The sequence below is a fragment of the Acanthochromis polyacanthus genome, chromosome 16, assembly GCF_021347895.1.
Source record: "Acanthochromis polyacanthus isolate Apoly-LR-REF ecotype Palm Island chromosome 16, KAUST_Apoly_ChrSc, whole genome shotgun sequence".
NCBI lineage: Eukaryota > Metazoa > Chordata > Actinopteri > Pomacentridae > Acanthochromis > Acanthochromis polyacanthus.
In genome coordinates, this window is record NC_067128.1 from 33,277,368 (window position 1) to 33,299,239 (window position 21,872).

A 21,872-nucleotide genomic window follows, 5' to 3' on the forward strand; every position below is an offset into this window, starting at 1 on the left:
CCAGACAATTTCACATTTTCCATGAAAACTCACACTTTTATCCATGTGCTAACATAATTGCACAAAGGTTTTCTAATCATCAATGAGCCTTTCAACAGCATTAGCTAACACAATGTAGCATTAGAACACAGGAGTGATGGTTGCTGGAAATGTTCCTCTGTACCCCTATGGAGATATTCCATTAAAAATCAGCCCTTTCCAGCTAGAACAGTCATTATGAACCATATGAACCAACTAAAGTGAGATCTGTGTTTGCATTCTCGGCACAAGTCAAACATTGTGGAGGTTTGCCGTTTGGGGAACTCATTGTCAAGTTTCTGTTTTATGCAGATGATGTAGTTCAGTTGGCTTCATTTACCCATGACCTCTAGTATCACTAGTGTGATTTGCCAATGGTGAAGTGACATGGTGTGAGTCAGCACCTCCAAGGAAACTGAGGGACTAAGTTTCTCGGGATCTTGTTCATGGGAGGAAAATGAAGTGTGAGATGGACAGACAGATCTGGACAGTGATCTGAACTTAAGTTTATCTTTGTTCCAACCCTCACCTCTGGTCATGAGTTCTGGATTGTGACTGAACGAGTAACTGATGGAAAAAAGTCAAGAAAAAAGTCAAAACAATTGGTCTTATCCTGATAATATGAGGTAGAGTGAGACATTCAATCAAGGCTGACAATGTTATGAAAATATTAAAACTAGAAGCGAGGACATAGCTTTATCTACCCATTCTTTTGGAAAACTGATTATGTTAATTCCAGTATTTCATGTGATTCACTGTTTTCTTCTTCTTCTACCAGATAAAAGGTTATGCTAACAGGGTTGTTGTGGGACATGTGTTCCCTGCATAATAATAATATAAAATATTATGCTGATTTAAAAAATGCTCCCATAATTACAAGAGACGACAAAAAACGAGATTTAAATTTCATTTTAACTGTTTAATTTGAGATTCAATTTGGTCATCAGGGGGGTGAGACAAGAGAAAAATAGCATTTTAGGGGGAACTCCAGACTTACTCGGTATTTTTAAGATGATCTTCAAACATTCATTTCTCCTACTTTTCTTTATATTTGGTCTCAGGACAAGAACATTTACATGGCAACTGCATATTTTAGTATTTTGTACATGATTATTTGAAATTTGATGAGTGGAACGTAAAATGTCCTCCAATTCTGGAATGACCTAGATACATTCTAAGTACTTTTCTTTATAGGTTTTCTGGGTACGTCCAACTGGGAGGAGACCCCAGAGTTGACTCAGAGCTCTCTGGAGAGTTTACATATCTAATCTGGCTCCTCGGGTTCCCTAAGCAGGAACAGGAAATGTTGCTGGGCAGAGGGATGTCTGGAATGCCCTAGTTAGCCTCCTGCCAATGTGGCTCGACCAAGGGGGTCAAGCAGAAGAAAACAGGCTGATGGAGAAATGAATGAATGTCTGTTTTTTCAGTTTGTGAAACATGGGAAATGTCTGTGTGAAACAAGGACTCAAGTTGTTGTTCTGATGCACACAAACATGGTGTCTCGTCCCTTTATCCCTTTGAAAAGACCAAACTCAGCAGTACATACACTACTGTTCAAAGGTTTGGGGTCACTCAGACAATCTTATGTTTTCCAAGAAAACTCACACTTTTATCCATGTTCTAACATAACTGCACAAGGGTTTTCTAATCCTCAATGAGCCTTTCAACACCATTAGCTAACACAATGTAGCATTAGAACACAGGAGTGATGGTTGCTCAGGATTTCTCCAGAGCATTAAAAAGCATTAATAGTCACTAAGTTGATTTTGCAAAAATAAATTCCTTAAATGTCATTAAAATCATTTAATTTGATTGTCAGTGGCATTAAATTTTTTTCCTGCAGTTTTCAAGAAAAATATTTGCTAATAATAATATAATAATTCATAATTATAGACTGCAATCCCTCAGATATGTGCATCTATGTAAACATGCCGCAGCATTGTGATAATTGTTGTGGCCAGTCAGATACAATTGCCAAAAACTGCATGTTTGGAAAGTGGCCAGCAGGCTGGACCAGGTGAAGGAGAGCTGGGAAATGGGGAAACGCAAATTCCTGCAGCCCGTGGGTGGTCAGGGGTGGTTTCCAGATTCAGAAATAAGTGAAATGTAAGGACAATTTTCATGCAGAAGTAATCTTTTACAAAAAAAACGTGTAATTTGTTGAGTTCAAAGTCTTGGTGTTTCCTGGTTAATCATTTTTCAAAAAAACAAAGAGAAGTTGTGAGTCTGACGCTTTATTTCATGGGTCTTCCATTAGCCTGCTACTACTGACATCAAGTGGCTCACAGAGAGAACTGACATTATTAGGAACACTGAGGCACTGTTACTGGATGAATGTTTTAAACCGAACTGCAGCTTATCATCAACAAAGCATTACAATATACTGAAAGATAATTAAAGTAGTTTTTAATTAGAATTGTTGTCTATGAAATGGAGTGTATTGATAAGAAGGAAAATATGTTAACGTGGTTGTAGTGTTCTAGTGCAGTGTGTTGAAACTCTGATTAAGCACCCGGTTAAACCGAAGCCAATGAAGACAGAGTCGTAGCAAGATTGACCATCTACTGTCACACTTCTTCATTAACATGTCAGTGAAAACTGCAAAAAAACAAACAAACAAAAAAACAATACAGACTGTCAGTATCTGTTTCTGGCATTTTTTCCAGTGTAAGATGTCTGAATTTAGGGCATCTTGCACCAGTGTTTGACAATGGCAATAAGGAAATTCTGTTAGAATCGAGTTCCCACAAATTTACGTTCCTGGCCCAAGGTGTTGTGTCAGAGGGAGAGACAATTCTTTGTATTCAAGAATGCTTGTGTTTCTGCATTAATATTTTCATAGACCTTGATGGTGATAAATGGTTAATCTGGAGTAAAAACATAATCTCTCTATTTGCCTTAAGCCTTATGGATGAGAATGGCTTGGAGAGATGTGAGAATCTTTGGAGTCCAGTTCCTTCTCAAGAAACAATAGGAGAGAGAGAAGTCAGTGAAACCATGAATGCTGCAACAAGGAGAGAGTATAAAGCGGATGACACTGATATGTTTGCTGGTATACTGAGGAAGGTGGAGAGATTGAATACAATAAAAACAGTTTTAAAGATTTTCTATCTACCTAAATATGAAAAGACCTTCAAACTTCTTTCTGAACAATCTACAGCTTTTAGACGTTACGCTGAATTGTAAAGTTCTGCATTAGAGCCAAATAAATGATGAGATCAGGATTGGTGGAAAGTATTTAATTTATGTATTTATCTCCACAGACTACCTGAGTGTTGTTGCTAACCATGTCCATCCCTTTATGACCACAATAGACCATCTTCTGATGGATACTTCCAGCAGGATAATGCTCCATGTCACAAAGATCAGACCACCTCAGACTGGTTTCTACAACATGACAATAAGTTCTCTGTACTCCAATGTCCTCCACAGTCACCAGATCTCAATCCAATAGAACCTTTGGGATGTGGTGGAACAGGAGATTGGCATCATGGACAAATCTGCAGCAACTGTGTGATGCCATCATGTCAATATGGAGCAAAATCTCTGAGGAATGTTTCCAACACCTTGTTGAAAGTATGACACCAAGAATTAAGGCATTCTGAAGGCAAAAGGAGGTCCAACCCTTTACTAGCAAGTTGTACCTAATAAAGTGGCTGGTGAGTGTATATTTACTGAACTGATCTGAACTGAACGTGAGATGACGACCTTACTTTGCTGAGGACAGAGTGTCTCACATTTCACAGTAGACTTGAAAATTGTGTGATTATCAGATTCAAATAATAAAATAATAGACTGTAAGCAGGTGTGTGTCACGTTTGTAGGTCCTTGAAGCAGTGAATGGATGGACAGTGTTGATTTGTGGTCGAAACAGTGAAGCTGTTCTGTAGTAAGAAACCTGGAAGTCAGAAGTCTTTCCTTCTCATTCAAATCTGTTCATTAATATGACTGAGGTAGAGAGACAATATGAAGCAAAAACTACGCCTGTGCTCAACGCAAGGTCATTTACTTTGTGGGTACATCTATAATAAATGGCCACATTCTAATAAATAAACAAATGCTGCATTTCTGACACGGGGGAATGAGCAGCCTTGGAGGAGTGCTGCTCTCTGAGTGCTTTTCTGGCTTTATTTTGTGACAGAGAGAGAAAGTGTCAAGTGACTCCAAAGACTTTGTCAAAGATAATCCCATTATTTAGAGCTTTACTAATATGACTACATTAATAAAAAATAAATAAATACTGTATCCTGGTGCATCACACAAGTTAAAACACAAAGATAGTGAAAGTACATGCAGTTGTTTAGATTGATCTACTTCATCAACACAAACACAGAAACAAAAATGACTTCTTTGTGAGGTTTAGAGTTGAATGTGCAAAGTACAACCGTCTTTCCCCCTTAAAAATGCATGCTATAAACTAATTATGTACACTTCTTTAAAAGGTCCAACATATCCAGTTTCCACTGATGAGCAGGTTGCATAGAGCATCATACATGAACAAAGACATGTAGAATCCGCTGGAGAACTGATTTAAAATGCACTCTGTGAGGTGGAATGACAACAAGTGTTCATTTGACCTTCCCACGAATCCTCAGCTGGGAGAGCACTTTGTCCACCTGCAAAACAGCAAAACAAGGAAGTTACACGGCATGATGATAACTGTAAGATTAAAAAATGAAACACGGACACCATGCTAATGATAATAATGTGCATGATCCGGCATCAGTAACTGTCTGGTTGTCTGAAAAAAAAACACTCAGAGAAGACAAAACACACAACAAACAGAGATAAAAACGATCTCACTAAGAAGATTATGAGTTCTTTTTAAAAACCCTCTATACATATTGCATAAATCACATGATCAGGAATTCTTATGGCTCCAACAGTGAAAATCTGACAACAAAAAAACACAAAAATATAGATCACTGTAATAATGACAAAAAAATTGTAGTCAATCATTTTCCAGATATCAATCATAATTAATTATTTGATGGATGATAACATGATCCTCTATTTTGAGTTAAACCTTGTTTGATTTTCTGTTCGTCTTTAATTTTAAAAAGAAGAACCTTTAAACTGAAATGTTGACACTAAAAGCAAGCTAATGAAAACATAAATTTCCCAAAATTCACTATATTAAACCAACTGTTTTGTTTCTGTAGCTTATTGCCTTGTAAAACTTGCATTTTAATTGCTTTATTTTTTTATTTTAAATGAACATTAAAGACATAAAGTTCCTCTCAGGTAACTTTAAAACTTTGTGTGTGTGTATATCAGAGTTCCATATTTAGAGTTTTTTCCCATTAGAATAATCACTTCCTGGGTTAAAACTGCTCAGATGTGACCCTGCATGGACACAATAACAAGATAAACTAATTGAACCATTAAAACAAGGCTAGTAGGATTTTGATGGCTCACCGAGATGAACCAGTGAGACTGAGGTCCATAGCGGAGCTGCGACTTTAACACCATCTTACTGGCCGGAGCCAGAACGTGGAGGTGGAGGTGGGGAACAGATGTGAACGGAGGCAGATGGAACCCCATCCTACACAGAGAGGGTTTAAAGCAGTTTTTTCATAAATAAAACAGCTCACAGACTATGAAAACCTGACTGCAACTGTCCAGAAGACAGGAGATTTATGAGATTTCTGGTTGTGGATTGGTTGTTATTCTGCAACAGGTTAAATGAAAATTGTCATTGGTCTGTCTGTGTGTTATCAACATTATTTAAAAACGGACCAACAAATGTAGATGAAATTTTCAGGGAAGGTCAGAAATGGCACAAGGACCAAGTGATTAGATTTTGGCAGTGATGCAGCTTATAGTCTGGATCCACAGATTTGTTAAAGATTTCTATATCATTGTGAGATAGCAGTACAGCGTCACTGTAACCATGACAACCAGTGAACACTACATCATCTGCCTGCTGACGACCACATGATTGTGATCCTACTACAAATCCAGGACATAATATTGTAGTAGTAACTATACAGTAAGAATTAATGCTGCTATTAACTTTTCTAACTTGTTAACTTGTTTTATGGCTCGTATCCAGGTTGCTGACTAGATCCTTGCTTGTGTCGTATCTACTCTCAGATGTACGTGGCATTGGAGAAAATCGTCTGCTACATGAAACTGTAGAATTGTAATGTGACAGAATGTATTATTATTTACCTGATGTCATCTAGGACTTTGTTCTTCTCCAGTATACTCCTCCCCATTTCCTCCATCTGTTCCACTATTAAAAAAAACAGATGTCATCAACATAATGCAATTATACAGAGTAAATCTTTATGTAAACAGTGTTCATGAATGAAATGCTCCTCTGTACCCTTATGTAGATATTCCATTAAAAATCATTTGTTTCCAGCCAGAATAGTTATTTACCACATTAACTATGTCTAGACTGGATTTCTGATTCATTTTATGCTGTCTTCATCGAAAAAAAAACTGCTTTTCATTCATAACTAAGGACATTTATAAGTGACCCCAAACTTTTGAACCTTAGTGCATGTATAATACTGTGATTGCTTAGGATGGGTAGATTCTCCTGTTATTATTCAGACTGCTGACTCATACTCTGACATGAGGTATGTCAGCATTTAAATAGCCCAGATTCATACATATATATAATATGTGTATAATTCCGGGGTTTCCTCACCTAAAGCCACATGGTCCTTCTGGAGGTTTCTACAGCTGGGGATGTGCCTCCTGGGAATAACAAGGTAATGATGTGTGGCTCCAGGTGTGGTGTCCCGAAAGCAGATCAGCTGATCATCCTGGACAGAAAACAACAACAGAGTCAGGAAGTTCCCGCTGCTGAACTTTATTTAAATGAGATGAAACAGTTTGTACTCACGCTCAGCAGGATTTCTGTGTCCGTCTGGTGGTTTACTATCTGACAGAAAGGACATTCTTCCTCCTCAGTCCCCATTAGCGAGTTTAAAGCACCTCTGACGGACTGAGATCATGACGTTGTGATCTGAGGATCGATAACAATGTCTGGGCGTGTCCGCAGCGAACGGGCAGGACGAGCAGCCGAGCACAGAGCAGATCGATTAGAGTCCACTGCCAGATTAGAATATTTTTTTCCCCTTTTTTAAAAAGAAATCATAAACAATAAATGTTTAACATTGTGTCTGTGATTTGTTTAAATAAAATATTTTCCATATTTTTTGGTATTAAATTCAAATTACCTGTCCATCCACTTTTAGCACTTTTTTTCTGCACATTAAAATTTCAGGTTATATTTAAACCACAATATCTCAGGAACTATTAAAGACAAAAGCATGAAATGTTCACTGTTGTTGTTAACTGGAATAGTAGATCAAATACTCTCTAACAAAAACAAAATTTAAAAAAATGAAGCCATTGAGGATAAAGTGGTGTATAGAGAATGGATGGATTATGTAAAGTACTATCTTTGAGCACAGATAGAACAATAATAACAATAATAACAATATGTAGAAGTCCACTAGTGATATTTTCCTAATCACTCATATCTAGAATAGTTTTGCAAATATTTATTATTAATTATTAATATTTTTATGGAACTTTTATAAATGATTCAGCAACTAAGACAAGCTGTAGCACAAAAACTATATATATATATATATATATATATATATATATATATATATGTATATATTACATAATAATAAAATATATTCTTTTTCAAAAAGAAAAATTCATAAGCAAACAACACAGCAAAGAGTGAGCTGTGCTTATTTTTTATTGTCAAACTGCTACAGAAAGTCCTCTTTTCATATAAATAATGCAAAAACCCCACAAATATCTCTCTCTCACTCACACCAGATATCCTCATTGAAATAAACTGCTTTTATTTCATAAATAAGGACACTTCTAAGCGACCCTAAACTTTTGAACGACAGCATACATACAAGAAGGTGAATAAACACTTTATTTAAATTCAAAATTACACATATAACACGTATAAAATACTATCACTTCTTTGGGTTAGTATTTCTGAAGGCGTGCTACACATTCTGACATTATAAATTATCAGAAACTATCACTGTAAACATGGAAGCAGTATTCCATTGTGCCCTGCACCTCACTACTCCGACAGTCACAGAAAGACGACTATAAAAAAAATACAAATGTATAAATAACTTTTTTTTAAAAAGAGTGGGATTATTCGCAGCATTATGGTGTTGAATGGAACCAGTCCATTGACCTTTCACTGCATATGTCTGACCGTAACAGCATCATTTATTTCATTTATCTATGCACACACACTACCAGTCAACAGTTTGGACACACATTCTCATTCAGTGGTTTTTATTAAATTTTTTAATACATTGTAGATTAATACTGAAGACATCAAAACTATAAAAGAATAAATAACTGTGGAATTATGTTAACAAAAAAAGTGTTAATCTTCAGTATTGATCTAAAATGTAGAAAATAAAACAAAAGACATAAAAAGCACTAAATGAGAAGGTGTGTCCAAACTTTTGACTGGTAGTGTATATAAATAAAAATACATATACACACATGAAAATCACACTATTACAATAGAAATACATTATAAATAGAGCACTACTGTTTAGCTGTAGCCTTACAGGGACAGATCTTCCTCCGCAGATGGTTTTCTCTGATTGTTGAGGCAGAAGTTCTGAACATCACAGTAAAGCTCAGTCTGCTGCTCCTCTGCTACAGCCTGAAGTCCAGGTTAGGACGACATGCAATTTCCTATATAATGCTGGGATTCTGATGGTTTATATTCCAGAGCCAATTCCGCAGAGATTCTTCCTAAGAGGAGAAAAGCATTTTTTTTTCAAACAGAGCAGAGGAAGACCATAAAATCAGTGGAAAACAAAGGTTGAAGTTACAGCATCTGCTTCACATTTACAGCTGAAAGCAGAAGTTTACATGCACTGGATAAAAAGAGCCTTTTTTTCTCACTGTTCTGACTTTAAATCAGACTAAAATTTTCCTGTTTTCGGTCAGTTAGGATTACCCAAATTATTTATAAATGCCACAATAATGAGAGAGAGAATTTTTTATTACTTCCTTGAGCGGTATGACGGCTGGACATTCCCATGGTGTTTATACGTGTTTAATTGTTTGAGCAGATGAACGTGGAAACTTCAGGCACCTAGAAATCGTACCCATGGATGAACCAGACTTGTAGAGGTCCACAACTGTGTTCCAGATATCTTGGCTGACACAAATAGTTTGAAGGCATATAATCTTAGTGTATGGAAACCTCTGACTTTGAAGAAAGTAATAAAAAATTCTCAAAAAAATCAGGCTTTTAGCAAATACAGAAAAATTTGTTAATCCTAACTGACCTAAAACAGTAAAAATGTAGTCTGATTTAATGTCAAAACAGTGAGAAAAACGGGTTATATGTCATTTATACAGCCCATGTAAGTTTCTGGTTTCAGCTGTACACGCGATGTTCAGTCATTTGTCTGATAGTTTTATCGGCAGCAACTAACAAAAGCGACACAGGATCAACTATCTTCATCACTGCAGCGATAATATGGCAGTGACCTGGGACGAGAATAATGAGGAAAATCAGATAATCAGATAACAAGCAAGGAAGGGAGCAGAAGGATGTTGTAGAACTCACAGTAATGAAAGCCACTGTCTCTGGAATGAACTTATACTCCATGTACGGTGAGATTTGGCAGGTGGGGGCGATGACGTGGAGGTGGAGGTGTCCTACTGAAATGTAGGGAGGCATGTGGAACCCCAACCTGTGGAGGAAAACACCGTCAGGTCCAAGTGCAGCTTTAGGCAGGAAACACTTCAGCAAATGACAAGGTTGCTAATTCTGAGGACAAAAGTGTGTCACAGCTTTCATAAAATCTGTCCATCCATCAGCTATGACGGCTACCCAAACAGTAGTCCTCAAAAGAATCAGTAAAGCCAGGGTGAGACTTTCACACACACACACACACACACACACACACACACACACACACACACACACACACACACACACACACACACACACACACACACACACACACACACACACACACACACACAACTGACACACAACCTCCACCTACCTTGCGACCTTCATGTCAGTGATCCCTTGTTCGCGCAGCACAGCTTCCCCCATTTCGGCCATTCTTTTAACTGTTGAACGCATAACAAACATATTATTAGTTGGCAAAGATTGGATAAGATAAAATTAAGAGCAGTTTTTATAGATCACAAGCAGCAGAAAACAAGCAATCAAATCCCAAGCGGAAGCAGCCTAACGCAGTGGTTGATATTCAGTAATAGTTCAGGGGAAGTTACTAGTTGCAGTAACGGAAGCATCAGTAGTAAAAACTGTCCTATTGTTCTGGCAGAAATCAGCCAGGTGAGCATTGAAAACATAGCAGATGAAGCGGTAAAAGGCAGACTTTCTCACTGACCGAGGCTGATGTGTCCTCTGTGCAACGAGAAGCAGCAGTGGATGTGCCGTTTGGGAACAACCAGGTAGTGATGAGGAGCAGCGGGGTTGATGTCTTTAAAACACACCAGCTCGTCACTCTGTAGGCGGAAATATCAGAGATGAAGAGACAGAACTGGTTCACAGTGGACCATCTCCTGATGGATACTTCCAGCAGGATAATGTTCCATGTCACAAAGATCAGATCAGCTCAGACTGGTTTCTTGAACATGACAATGAGTTCTCTGTACTCCAATGTCCTCCACAGTCACCAGATCTCAATCCAATAGAACCTTTGGGATGTGGAGGAACAGGAGATTATCATCATGGATGTTCAGCCGACAAATCTGCAGCAACTGTGTGATGCTATCATGTCAATATGGAGCAAAATCTGTGAGGAATGTTGTTGAAAGAATGCCATCAAGAATTAAGGCAGTTCTGAAGGTAAAAGGAGGTCCAACCTTTTACTAGCAAGGTGTACCTAATAAAGTGGTCAGTGAGTGTATATATATGACATAAAACAAGAAAGTTAGAATGGCCAGAAAGGAAAGAAAGGCTAACAAAATGCCAAATGTGACTGGATGTAGAAGTAGGACATCTTTTTTTCTCATAATACCTGACCTCCTGTTTATTGAAACGTACTAAATCTTTTTATGGCTTACTGTACAATATGACAGTAAAGGTACTGGAAGGCACATAGAGTTTTGTTTATCTCTTATTTCATTTGTATATGGTGTGCCTTTTTCTATTTTTTACCTATAACTGGGAGTCACCAATCGCAATTTCGCTGTGTGGAAACACAATGATAATAAAGATTCTTGATTCTTCATCTCTATAATCTCACTCCTACTTCCTTTATCCTCATCATTCTCTGTCATTCATCTTCCATTTGGGTGTCAGTAAACCTTTGTCGTCATCATTCTGTAACCACCACTGTGGCAGAGAATTTCCGTCATTACTTCCTGTAACCCTTGTGTCGTCCTGCAAGTCAAAATTGACTCACTTTATAGTTTGAAAATGTGGGAAAAATATATATATATATATTCACAGTGAAACTTCTGATGTCCACATTTTCAGCATTTTTGGGAAATTTTTGAACTTTTTTGGTGGAAAAAAAGAAATGTTCTTTCTTTCTTTTTATTTATTTCATTCATTAAAAACAATACAACACTGCATATGTTAAATGAATGAAAAGGAGCAGAAAGAAGCTATAGCTTATAATTTCTGCCCCTTATCAATAATAATTTTAACACATCTCAGTAGTATTTGGCTGTCACACACAGCCTTTTAACCAACATTTAACATGATCTAAAGATAAAAAAAAACCAAGTTAAACAATGTTAACAATGTTAAAAATGTTTCTCAAGAACATTCACATAAAAATCAACCAAAATCCAGCAAATTTCGCTGGATTTTGGTTGATTTTTTGTGAATGTTCTTAAAGAAAATATTAGAAGTTTACTGATATATATGTAATTATTTTAGATATTTTTAGAATTTTCTTGGGAAGATTTTTACAATTTTTTTGAAAATATTTACAAGAATTTTCTTGCCAAGTTTGGGGGATATAAAAAAAACTTTTAAGGGAAACATTTAAGGAATTATTGGAATTGTCTTCCAAAAGATTTTCAGAATTTTTTGGATTTTTTTCAGACAAACAATATTTTTTGGTGCCGTAAATGAAGACAACAGGAGGGTTAAACACGCATTCATTTAACATCCACAGTGGCCCTGAGGCACCAAAAACAACCCCTACTGTGTTTTCTTTTTTGTAAAATGTAAATGTTTATACCATCCTAAAGAGACAGGGATGTCTTCCCATTGTGTTATCTGACCGCTTTCCTAACACCTGATATGATTTATTATTTATAAAGCTACTCAAGACTCTGTATCCTAGAAAATGTAAAGGAACTTAACATTAAAATGTGGTGGAAATCTAGAATAAAACCAGAACAGAAATGTTGACAGCAACCTGAATGCTTTCACTTTAATACGTAAATAATCTGTTTAGTGGGATTCGAACTTTTAAACACTTCAATCTATCAAATTTAGCGTTAAAAAACAGTCGATCAGCTTCATGTGTGTTCAGAAGCGTCTTACCTCTTTCATGATTTCAGCCTCTTCATCCTGATCGTTGGCTATCAAACAGAAAATACAGTTTCTACCTGAGTTTGTCGCCATTCCTCCTGCTGCTGTTGGTTCGAGATGCGTCTGTCAGGCAGCCAAGATCGTCTATTTGTGCGCAGAGAGATGTTCTCTCGGTTAAAAAAAAATCCGACGACAACAAGCGAACTGACACTCAGGAAGTGAAAGCGGCAGAGTTGACCTCTTTAACTGTGAAAAGGGAAATGTGACTCATTTCAGTAACTTTTTTCTGTACCTGTTTCAAGACGTAGTAGGCAGAAAAACCCTGAGCGCTGCATGTGGTCTGAGGATTGAAATTCTGACGACATTACATGAAAGCAGAGGAGGTGGAGTTAAAGTCAGCGTTCAGTCCAGACAAGAAGATAGATGATTCATTAAACCGGTATCAGGCATATACAGTGGTGGAAAAAAGTTTACGGACACCTTTAAAATCTTACACAATCTCAGATATGATCATGAAATATTAGTGGAAAAGTGTTTTTGGTGTTTAAAAGGTGTGGCTTCATTAGACAGACACAAATACAAAGAAGAAAAACTAGCAAAACTAAATTATTGACAGCTTCATTATGTCAGTTCTTAACATGGTCGGTAGGTACCCTGGTGAAGAAAGCTCCACAGCATCCTCCACCACCTCAGACACTCAAAAGATTTTAAGCTCCCTCTCAAGATGCTCAGGAACTTCTACACCTGCACCATTGGGAGTGTTTTGGCTCGAAGTATCACCACCTGGATGGGCAGCAGCACCATCAGAACCACCCTCCCCAACCCGCAGGACAGACTGTCCACCTGCTGAGCCTGAAAAATAGACTCAGGACAATCAACCTGCAAGTCCTGGCTACTATACTGATGACACTTCACCTTGTATATGTACTGTTTGCATATCTATCTATTTATTGTGTTTTTATTCTTATTGTTTTTGTCTAGAACAGGTGCACAATGCATTTCACTGCGCATTCTACTGTGTATAACTGTGTTTGTGATAAATAAAGGTCTTGAATGTTGACAGTAGGTACTGTAAATCCTGGACATAATGCTTCGTCTGGTCTTCTGTGTGGCCTCACATTAGCAGGAGGAAGATAAAGCTGGAAACTGGACTCATCTGACCACAGAATCTTCTTCCAGTTCTTGCGTTTGGGCCCAGCGACGCCAGGCTAACCCGTCTCTCATGGATCAGGAGCTTCTTGACAGCCTTGTAGGAACTTAAGCCGTCATCTGAAAGTCAGATGTGTACAGTGTGGGTGGAACGCTGGACACCAGTTTGGTTTGACCACTGCTGCTGAAGCTTGGTGGTTTTCCCTTCACATGTGGATCAGGATGCAGTCATTTCTTCCTGAAGAAACCTCTGGTGTCTTCTCTGTAATTTTTACTCTTTACAAAGTCGCCCCAGACTGGACCCTCTGATGGGCCGTATGTTTGACACCCCTTCTTTTTTGCATCGGGGCGTCTAGCTAAAAACAAAGCCATAAACAACTCGAGTCATCGTCACGTATATGTATATATATTTAACATTTATTTAGGTTTTAAATGCCATAACAATACAATAAATAGATTCTTGGTGACATCACAGAACACAGCAGTTTTGGATTCACAAGAAATAATACTTGGGGAGCATTCACAGTTGCAACAGCTGGAGACGACGAAGCTCATCTTCACATGAAGCGATGACTGGCATTAGTGGCAGTATGGCAGGTATCTTTAACAGTAGTGTCAGACGTTTGCAGTGCGGCACGTCCATGCACTACGAGCCTGCAGGCGACACGCACAAACACTTGCTTTTCGTGTTAGTAGATCTGAATGTGTAGTTAGTGGCATTTCAGAGTGCAAAAACAGATGATCCCTTTCCCATCCGTGTTTAAATAGAGGTCGACCTGCGCTTCAACAACATTCAGTTTTACATCGAATAAATGCTTCATTACAAAGTGCCCCGACACAGTTTGGACAGTCGATTGATTCTGTAGTGCAAAGTGACATCATGTTAAACGTCTACTGGCTGTAAGTCTTAAACAACGACCACAATTTTTTAAAAAAAAGTAAGATAAAATGTTTGGAATATGGATTCAACACTGACAAGAGCCAACTGAAATACTTAGCATTTAACATTCCCATAAAAAAAAAACAATCGTAAAAAAAATACTTGTAAAAATAAACTGCAAAAATAAAAATCTAAAAATACTTCAGGGAAACATGAGTAGTTTAGGACAGACGTGAAATCAAGAGGAACATATTTGGTCACTGGAAACGTTTCCTGGTTTTTTGGATCTTACTGGGAATGAAAATGTAGACGTGTGGCGGTGAGAAAATGTGACTCATTCACTTCATCTAAAACTCAGAATAAGAGAACAACACAGCTTTGGGGGAGGGGGAAGTGCTTCAGGGGGAAGTGAAGACCTCCGTTGTAAACAACTGCCTACGTTGAAAGTTTAATTTGACGGTGGAGACTCTAAAACCATCTCTGGCCATTTCCACTTTCTTTGAGACGTAGAAAAAAAACAAACAAACAGAATCATTCAAAACTTCTTCAGTTCATAAATCTGTACATTCCCAAAACATACAAATTACATCAACTGTTATCTTCTCATCCTTATTCTCCCATACAGACTTCGTTTTCAGCTCTGTGGGTTTATGAAAGCAGCCTTCTTCTTCCTCTTCGTGGTGGTCAGGCAGTCTGCATGCTGGGGAAGCTGTTGTCTGATGTCTAAGGCAGCCAATGAACGTAGAGGAAACACGTTTTTTTTTTCCATCTTTGGGCGGTTAATCTTCCCAAAGCCACCTCAAATCGGCCGCCGGATCCTCACGTCTCGGCTACGTAAACATGAAGGAAATCCACAAGCTGCTTCCGTGTCACAGAACGTTTCAGTGTCGTTGTGGGTAGCTGGCCTCCAAGTGGTGCATAATAGACTTGGGGGTGGTTTAGGGTTAAGGGAACGTGAAGACCAGGCTACTCGAAGGTCCAGACCTCCACACTGTGGACGCTGAAGTCCTGCTGCGAGGAGAGCGGCTGGTTGTTGAAGGTGGCGCATTTGGTGGTGGTGCCTCGGTACAGCTCAGCGTCCAGCCACAGACCCAGCTGACCTCTGCAGAGGAAGGAGCAGACGAAGGAGGGAAAACATGCACCTTTAGCCGTCTAAAGCCCTTTTCACACATTCAGTTCAATTAAAAAAAACTTTATTTGTCCCAACAAACAAAAAAGTTGATAAAAAAGCTACAAAGCGACAAAAAAATGAGCAGACAACGCAAGCGAGACGAAAAAGACAAGCGAGAGAAAAAGGAAACAAATGATAAAGGTGCAAAACAAAAAAAGCCTAAAACATGAGACAAACAACATGAAACAAAAAAAGAGACAAAAGTTGCTAAAAAAAAACGTTACAAAGCGACAAAAAATGGACAAAAACAAGACAACAAATTACACAAATGACGCAAACGAGACAAAAAGATACAAAATGACAAAAACGAGACACTAAACAAAAAATAAAGCAAAACACCAAACAACAAAAAGGAAACGCAAAATGACAAAAGCATGAGACAAATGAGAAAGTCAGACAAAAGAAGACAAAAACTACAAAAAAGACATGACAAAAATGACAAAAATCAGACACAAAACGACAAAAGCGAGAAACAAAATGACAAAAAAATGAGACAAAGATGAAAAAACAAAGAGACAAAGCAGTTGTTAAAAGTTACAAAATGTTACACAAATGACACAAACGAGACAAAAAAAGAAACAAAACGACACAAAAATAGACAAACACCACAAGCAAGACAAAAAGTAACCCCAAACCAAAAAAACATGAGATAAATGACAAAACAAGACAAAAAAAAACAACAAAAACAAGACAAAATATTACAAAAATGAGACACAAAATGACAAAAGCAAGAAAAAAATGACAAAAAATGAGACAAATGACATAAAACAAAGAGACAAAAAGTTGCTAAAAATTTACAAAGCGACAAAATATTACACAAATGACGCAAACAAGAGAAAAAAGAAACAGAACGACAAAAAGTAGACAAACAACACAAGTGAGAAAAAAGTGAACAAAACAAAAAAGAGGAGACAAACAACAAGTCAGACAAACTTTCTCTTTTATTGTGAAAACAGTTCAGTGGAAAGTATTTCTGAAAACATCTGAGGTGCTGAATCTGTCCTCGTTTTACTTCAACGACTGGTTTAGACGTTTTACCAAAGTTTCCTGAGGCGTCAGACCTCCGGTTCCTCGCAGTGAATTTGCATAAAGTAGAAGTCAGCAGCTTATCAAAGTGTCTAAATAACCAACAACCCAGTTTGTTTCTGATTTGTGAAGCAGTGAAACTGAAAGCTGATGAACTGCTCACCAGTCTGAGGTGAAAGAAGGAACACGTCTGCTGGTAGATCCACAGAAATCCTTTCACCGTGTGGTAGATCATGTATAAACATAAATACAGCTGCTTCAACCCTAAATGTTTTTCTCTTTGAAGACCCTCATTTTGATCCTCCTGCTGTCTGATGCTGCAGAGAATCAATACATGAAGGAAACAGCCCTGAAAAGCTGAGGACAACAAACTGATCTTCTATTTGTGACCTGCTGTCGTATCCTGGCCTGGACTGATCTCCTCAGAGATAATTTGTAATTATGAGAATTTAATGAAGTTACCAGCGCTGTAAACGTGTAATTATCTCTATGGAAACATACATACGGGTCCTGCAGGTCTTTATTAAAGATGAAACAGTCTGCTGGAAATTCAGCCTGTTAACGTCTTGATTAACGTCTTTTCTGGTGAATATCAATAATCTGTTAGTGTCTGATATTATGGAGGTGAAGTTAAACATGAATCACATTTTATTTTGTTGCCAAATAGATTTGAAATTGTTGAGCAAAGTGAGTGAGAAAGAGTCTAAACTGTGTTACTTTTGGATGAACTTTGGTGCTGAAATGTCACAAAAACTGCTGCTCGTGTTCGTCCGTCCGTTAATGTGACGGTTCAGATCAGACCTGTGCCAGGTTGAAAGTGACCTAGTGACGTTTGTGGTGCAGCTTTTAGAAAAACACAACCGAGTCGTGCACTACGACGTGAAACCGACACGTTCAGCTGCCGTCAGATTAACCCTTTAAACAAGTGCTCTTTTAATTACCGTAACTAATCAACCATTTGCGCTAAAGAGAAAATTCAAACGGTTCCTGAAAGAAGAGAAGATGCACTTTACGGGGTATTACGGTGTGTCAAATGACGTCCATCACAAAATCCCACGGGAGCCGCGCCACTCCCATTTTACAAGCATTATAGAATCTAAATTTTTGTAAATATTCATTATAGATCGTATTTTACATTTTTTATCCAATATTTTGTTCATGTTCAACTGAAGTTCCTCATTTAGTAAAATCCGGAAAAATCCAAGTCAGTTTTTTTTTCCCCACTTTAAACTATTGTTACATTTTCTAAACACTTAGTTTATGTCAGATATTGAAAGTTTCGGTTGCTCTGAAGGGTAAAAGCAATCACTCACAGTAGGATTTCTGACTCTTCTACAGCCCAGATAAAAAATCCAGGCGCCTGTATGACCCTTGGAGGTTAAAGGGTGAACAGAAACGTGTTCATGTCTGAAAGGGGCTTGAAGCTGGACAGCAGCAGAGTAAACGAGGAAGTGATTTCCAGCAGGTCTACTTACCCTCCTCCTCCCATCTGCAGAGAGTCAGTGTTGCCTTTCACAAAGTAAGAATTCTCTCCGGTCCAGCGGTACACCTGAAAACACACAGCACGTTAAGTTTGATGCTGACACTGGAGAAGAAAAGTCAAGCACTGAAAAATGAGTTATTCGAGGGTTAAACCTTGATTTCAGGGCAGAAGCTGTAGAGGAACGTCTCTCCGGTGCCGTAGCAGTGTTCACTCACTCTGAAGGGATGAGTCGAAAACGCTCCGAATACCTGTGACAACAATCAGATTAAGATTCATTTCCTTTGATCATAATTCTTCTGGTAGGTAAAAGCTCCTCCTACATAGAGGCGTTTTCAAATTATCCACGTGGTAGCTTGTTTGAACTACAGCGTTTTTCTACCACAAGGTGTCGCCAAAGTCTCACACAGATTTTCTTTAAACCCTACATCAGGGCTGTTAAACATGCGGCCAAAACCGGTCCTTCAGAGGGTCCAATCCAGGCCTCATAGTGGAAAAATCACAGAGGACACATTAACTGCAGATTGTAAATCCATAAAACTATGAATTTAAAATAATTTCTAGACTTTGACAAGTTGTTTTGTTTGTAAAATACTATATACATTTTGTCTAATTTTTGTTATATTTTGTCATGTTTTTGTTGTTTTTTTGTCCTTTTTAATTTGGTTTTTGTTGTTTTGCGTTTCTTTTTTGTCTCACTCGTGTTTGTTCTCATATTTGTCATTTTGTGTTTTGCTTTATTTGTTGTTTTGCATGTCGTTTTTGTCGTTTTGTGTTTATTTTTGTCATTTTTTGCCTCGCTTGTGTCATTTGTGTAACTCTTTTTGTTGCCTCTTTTTTTTATCACTTTGCAACATTTTTGTCTCTTTTTTGTTTTTATTTTTGTGTCCTTGTTTGTCATTTTGTTTCTCACTTTTGTCATTTTGTGTCTATTTGTGTTGTTTTTGGCTTTTTTTTGTCTGACTTTTGTCTCATTTTTTTGTCGTTTTCTGTCTCGCTTTTGTCATTTTGTGTCTCCTTTTTGTCTCGCTTGTGTTTTTCTGTTATTTTTGTCATGTTGTTTTGCTTTACTCGCTGTTCTGTGTTTCATTTTTGTCTTTTTGTTTCTCGTTTTTGTCGTTTTGTGTCTTGTTTTTCTATCATTTTGTCTTGTTTTTGTCTGACTTTTGTCATTTTGATCATAAAGTAAAATATTATATTATTCAGTTCCAGATACCTGTAACTAAACATTTTGTGCCTTTGCAGATAAACTGTGGTCTGTAAGTTGTAATGTGTTAATGATAAACTGAGGCATAAGACGGTTGAAATAGAATTTATTTTTCTTTAAAAATTTCAGGTTGTTCATGATGCTTTGTAAAAAGATAATTCCTTAAATGTGAACTTTTTCAGAACGTACTTTTTTGCACTAAAGGAAACATTTGGAGTTGTCGTTATTTATGGGTTATTATGCTCCGATTTTACTGGTCTGCTAGAGACCAAACTGGGGTGAATGTGGATCCTGAACTAAAATGAGTTTGACACCTCTGATCTGCTCCTCTGGTTGGTGTGACAAAGGAATATATAGCTATTTGTGTTAAGCAGCAGTTGAACAGGTGTACCTAATAAAGTGGCCGGTGAGTGCATTCAGACTGTCCCTACCTGGCTGTCCATGTCTTTGATGACCAGCAGCACAGGACTGTCCACATCAGCCAGGCTCCTGTACAGAGTCTTCAGACTGGTTCCATGTTTGACGGTGCTGTAGGCTAATCTCCAGGGGTAGCCCTGAACACGGGCTGGCAGGCGGCAGGCGAGCTGCAGAGCAAACAGACCGTGAAACACTGCACTGACCTGAATGTGAAACTACTGTTCTCCAAGTCTGAATCCCGTCCTAAGTAAATGCTTTGGCTTCTCCTGCCGCCTGTAAGCACATCTGATGACTACCTTCTCGATGTGAGTGTCCTGCAGCAGATCACTGGTGTCACTCAGCATGGGCAGAGCGTCCACAGACAAGTCTCCATCACAGCTGCCGAAACTCTGCCGACGTTTTGCCTCGTCGATGGTGATGATCTGAAGCACAACAAGGACAAAAACGATTAGGTAAGCAAGCAAGTAAAGTTTAATTATATAGCACATTTCACAGATTTAAAAAAAATCCCAAAGTGCTTTACAGTAAAAGAAAACGTGAATAAGACATAAAAATACAGTAAAATAAACCTCCACAATATAAAGCCACATTGCTCATAAAAATCACACACGTAAAAATCACACACGTAAAATTACACACATAAAATTACACAAAAAATCACCCACGTAAAAATCACACACATAAAATCACCCACGTAAAAATCACAGACAAAATCACACACGTAAAAATCACACATGTAAAATCACACACATAAAATTACACGTAAAATAACAAGTAAAATCACACACGTAAAAGCCCTCGTTTAACTAAAAGCCTGCTTGTATAAAAAAGTTTTTAGCTGCTATTTAAAGGAATCAGCTGAGTCAAGGCATCTAAAGGAGACAGGTAGCGCAAGAGAAGACAATGATACAAAATTTCACAACACCCCTGCACTATATATGTACAATAAGCCTGTACTACTATGCTATATATGTACAATACACCTGTACTATATTATATATGTAGAATAGGCCAAGGCCAAAGTGCACAAACATAATAAGCAAATTATTGATGATGACAGTATTAGAAATGTCAGAAAACACATCACTCTAGTGTTTATGTTGAGACGCTACATTAAAAACAGCATATAGGAGTTTCTTCTGAGCTCACCTCCCAGCTGCAGGATGCAGGGTCGCTGAAGAAGTTATCGATCATGTCCAGCTCGTCCTTCTCCACCACTACAAAGCCCTGCTCTCGAGCCTCCTTCCCGTAGACGTCAGGAGACCATTGGACAAAAAATGCATACAGATCGTTCACCCTGGAGGACACAGAGGGGATTAGTACGCTGCTGACTCACAGTTCACTACTATAAGACCAAAACACCAGAGAACTGAAGGGAACAGAGAGAATCTTCAGATTTTCAACTTTCCTACAGTCCTTGAACTACTCATCTGTGACGCATTATTCCATTAAAATACAGATCTAAGCTTAAAATAGTTTGTATTTCATCAAAATTTTAATTTCTTATTAAAAACGTATCGCTTTCTCTAACCAGATTCTGTGACTCAAAGTACTGCACGCTCTAACTGCTTTTCTAGTTTCATTTTTGTAAATAATCAAACAGATTTAACCTTTCTTTTAGGATTTAAGGTGAGCTAACACCACCAGATTCAGAGGGTTCAACCTCAGCCTCTAAAAAAACAGCATGTAAAGCATAAATGTGTGTTAATTAATGAGCCTGGCGTTTTCGTACCTTTCTTGTGGTACGGCAAACCAATACTCCGGCTGCTTCCCTCGGCCCCCAAACAAGTGGGCAGGACTGGAGGTCATGCCGGTGGCAAAGGACTTCCTCATTGGCTTTCCAACTTTGAAGCAGAGGAACATGGGCGGGTTTTTGCTCTTCTCCTCTGATGAAAACAGCATGTCTGCACAGGATGGAATTAGTTATGGATGGAGTTAGTTCACAGCACAATTTCACTTTAGCCACATGAGTGCTGTCTGTAAGTCTGAAATTTAACATCACACACGTCAAAGCTTCAA

At 38.0% G+C, this 21,872-nt stretch overlaps 3 protein-coding genes across 6 annotated transcripts in view; all 3 read right to left on the reverse strand.

Moving 5' to 3' along the window:
- Window positions 1–4,008: 4,008 nt before the first annotated feature.
- Window positions 4,009–7,021, reverse strand: LOC110958958 (adenosine 5'-monophosphoramidase HINT3-like). The gene is made up of 5 exons (XM_051936772.1): window positions 6,878–7,021; window positions 6,680–6,797; window positions 6,193–6,256; window positions 5,437–5,563; window positions 4,009–4,634 (listed from the first exon to the last, which is right to left on the reverse strand). Exons 1-5 carry the CDS (start codon window positions 6,950–6,952, stop codon window positions 4,587–4,589), a joined length of 432 nt encoding a protein of 143 aa, XP_051792732.1. The 5' UTR covers window positions 6,953–7,021; the 3' UTR covers window positions 4,009–4,586.
- An 895-nt stretch (window positions 7,022–7,916) lies between these two features.
- On the reverse strand, window positions 7,917–12,903 carry LOC110958957 (adenosine 5'-monophosphoramidase HINT3-like). Its single transcript, XM_022205696.2, has 6 exons — window positions 12,816–12,903; window positions 12,536–12,667; window positions 10,419–10,536; window positions 10,065–10,134; window positions 9,620–9,746; window positions 7,917–8,793 (listed from the first exon to the last, which is right to left on the reverse strand). The coding sequence occupies exons 2-6, from the start codon at window positions 12,614–12,616 to the stop codon at window positions 8,734–8,736; spliced, it is 456 nt and encodes a 151-aa protein (XP_022061388.2). The 5' UTR covers window positions 12,617–12,667; window positions 12,816–12,903; the 3' UTR covers window positions 7,917–8,733.
- A 1,164-nt stretch (window positions 12,904–14,067) lies between these two features.
- The window catches only part of LOC110958944 (nuclear receptor coactivator 7), a 28,087-nt gene continuing 20,282 nt past the window's right edge, over window positions 14,068–21,872 (reverse strand). For all 4 annotated transcript variants that reach the window (XM_051960813.1, XM_051960816.1, XM_051960815.1 and 1 more), the window contains exons 11-17: window positions 21,586–21,757; window positions 21,003–21,150; window positions 20,150–20,275; window positions 19,868–20,020; window positions 18,385–18,480; window positions 18,225–18,298; window positions 14,068–15,654 (exon numbers count right to left, since the gene is read on the reverse strand). In XM_051960813.1, the coding sequence (XP_051816773.1) occupies window positions 15,519–15,654; window positions 18,225–18,298; window positions 18,385–18,480; window positions 19,868–20,020; window positions 20,150–20,275; window positions 21,003–21,150; window positions 21,586–21,757 (905 nt within the window). In that variant the 3' untranslated portion in view covers window positions 14,068–15,518. The remainder of the gene's footprint in view (window positions 15,655–18,224; window positions 18,299–18,384; window positions 18,481–19,867; window positions 20,021–20,149; window positions 20,276–21,002; window positions 21,151–21,585; window positions 21,758–21,872) is intronic.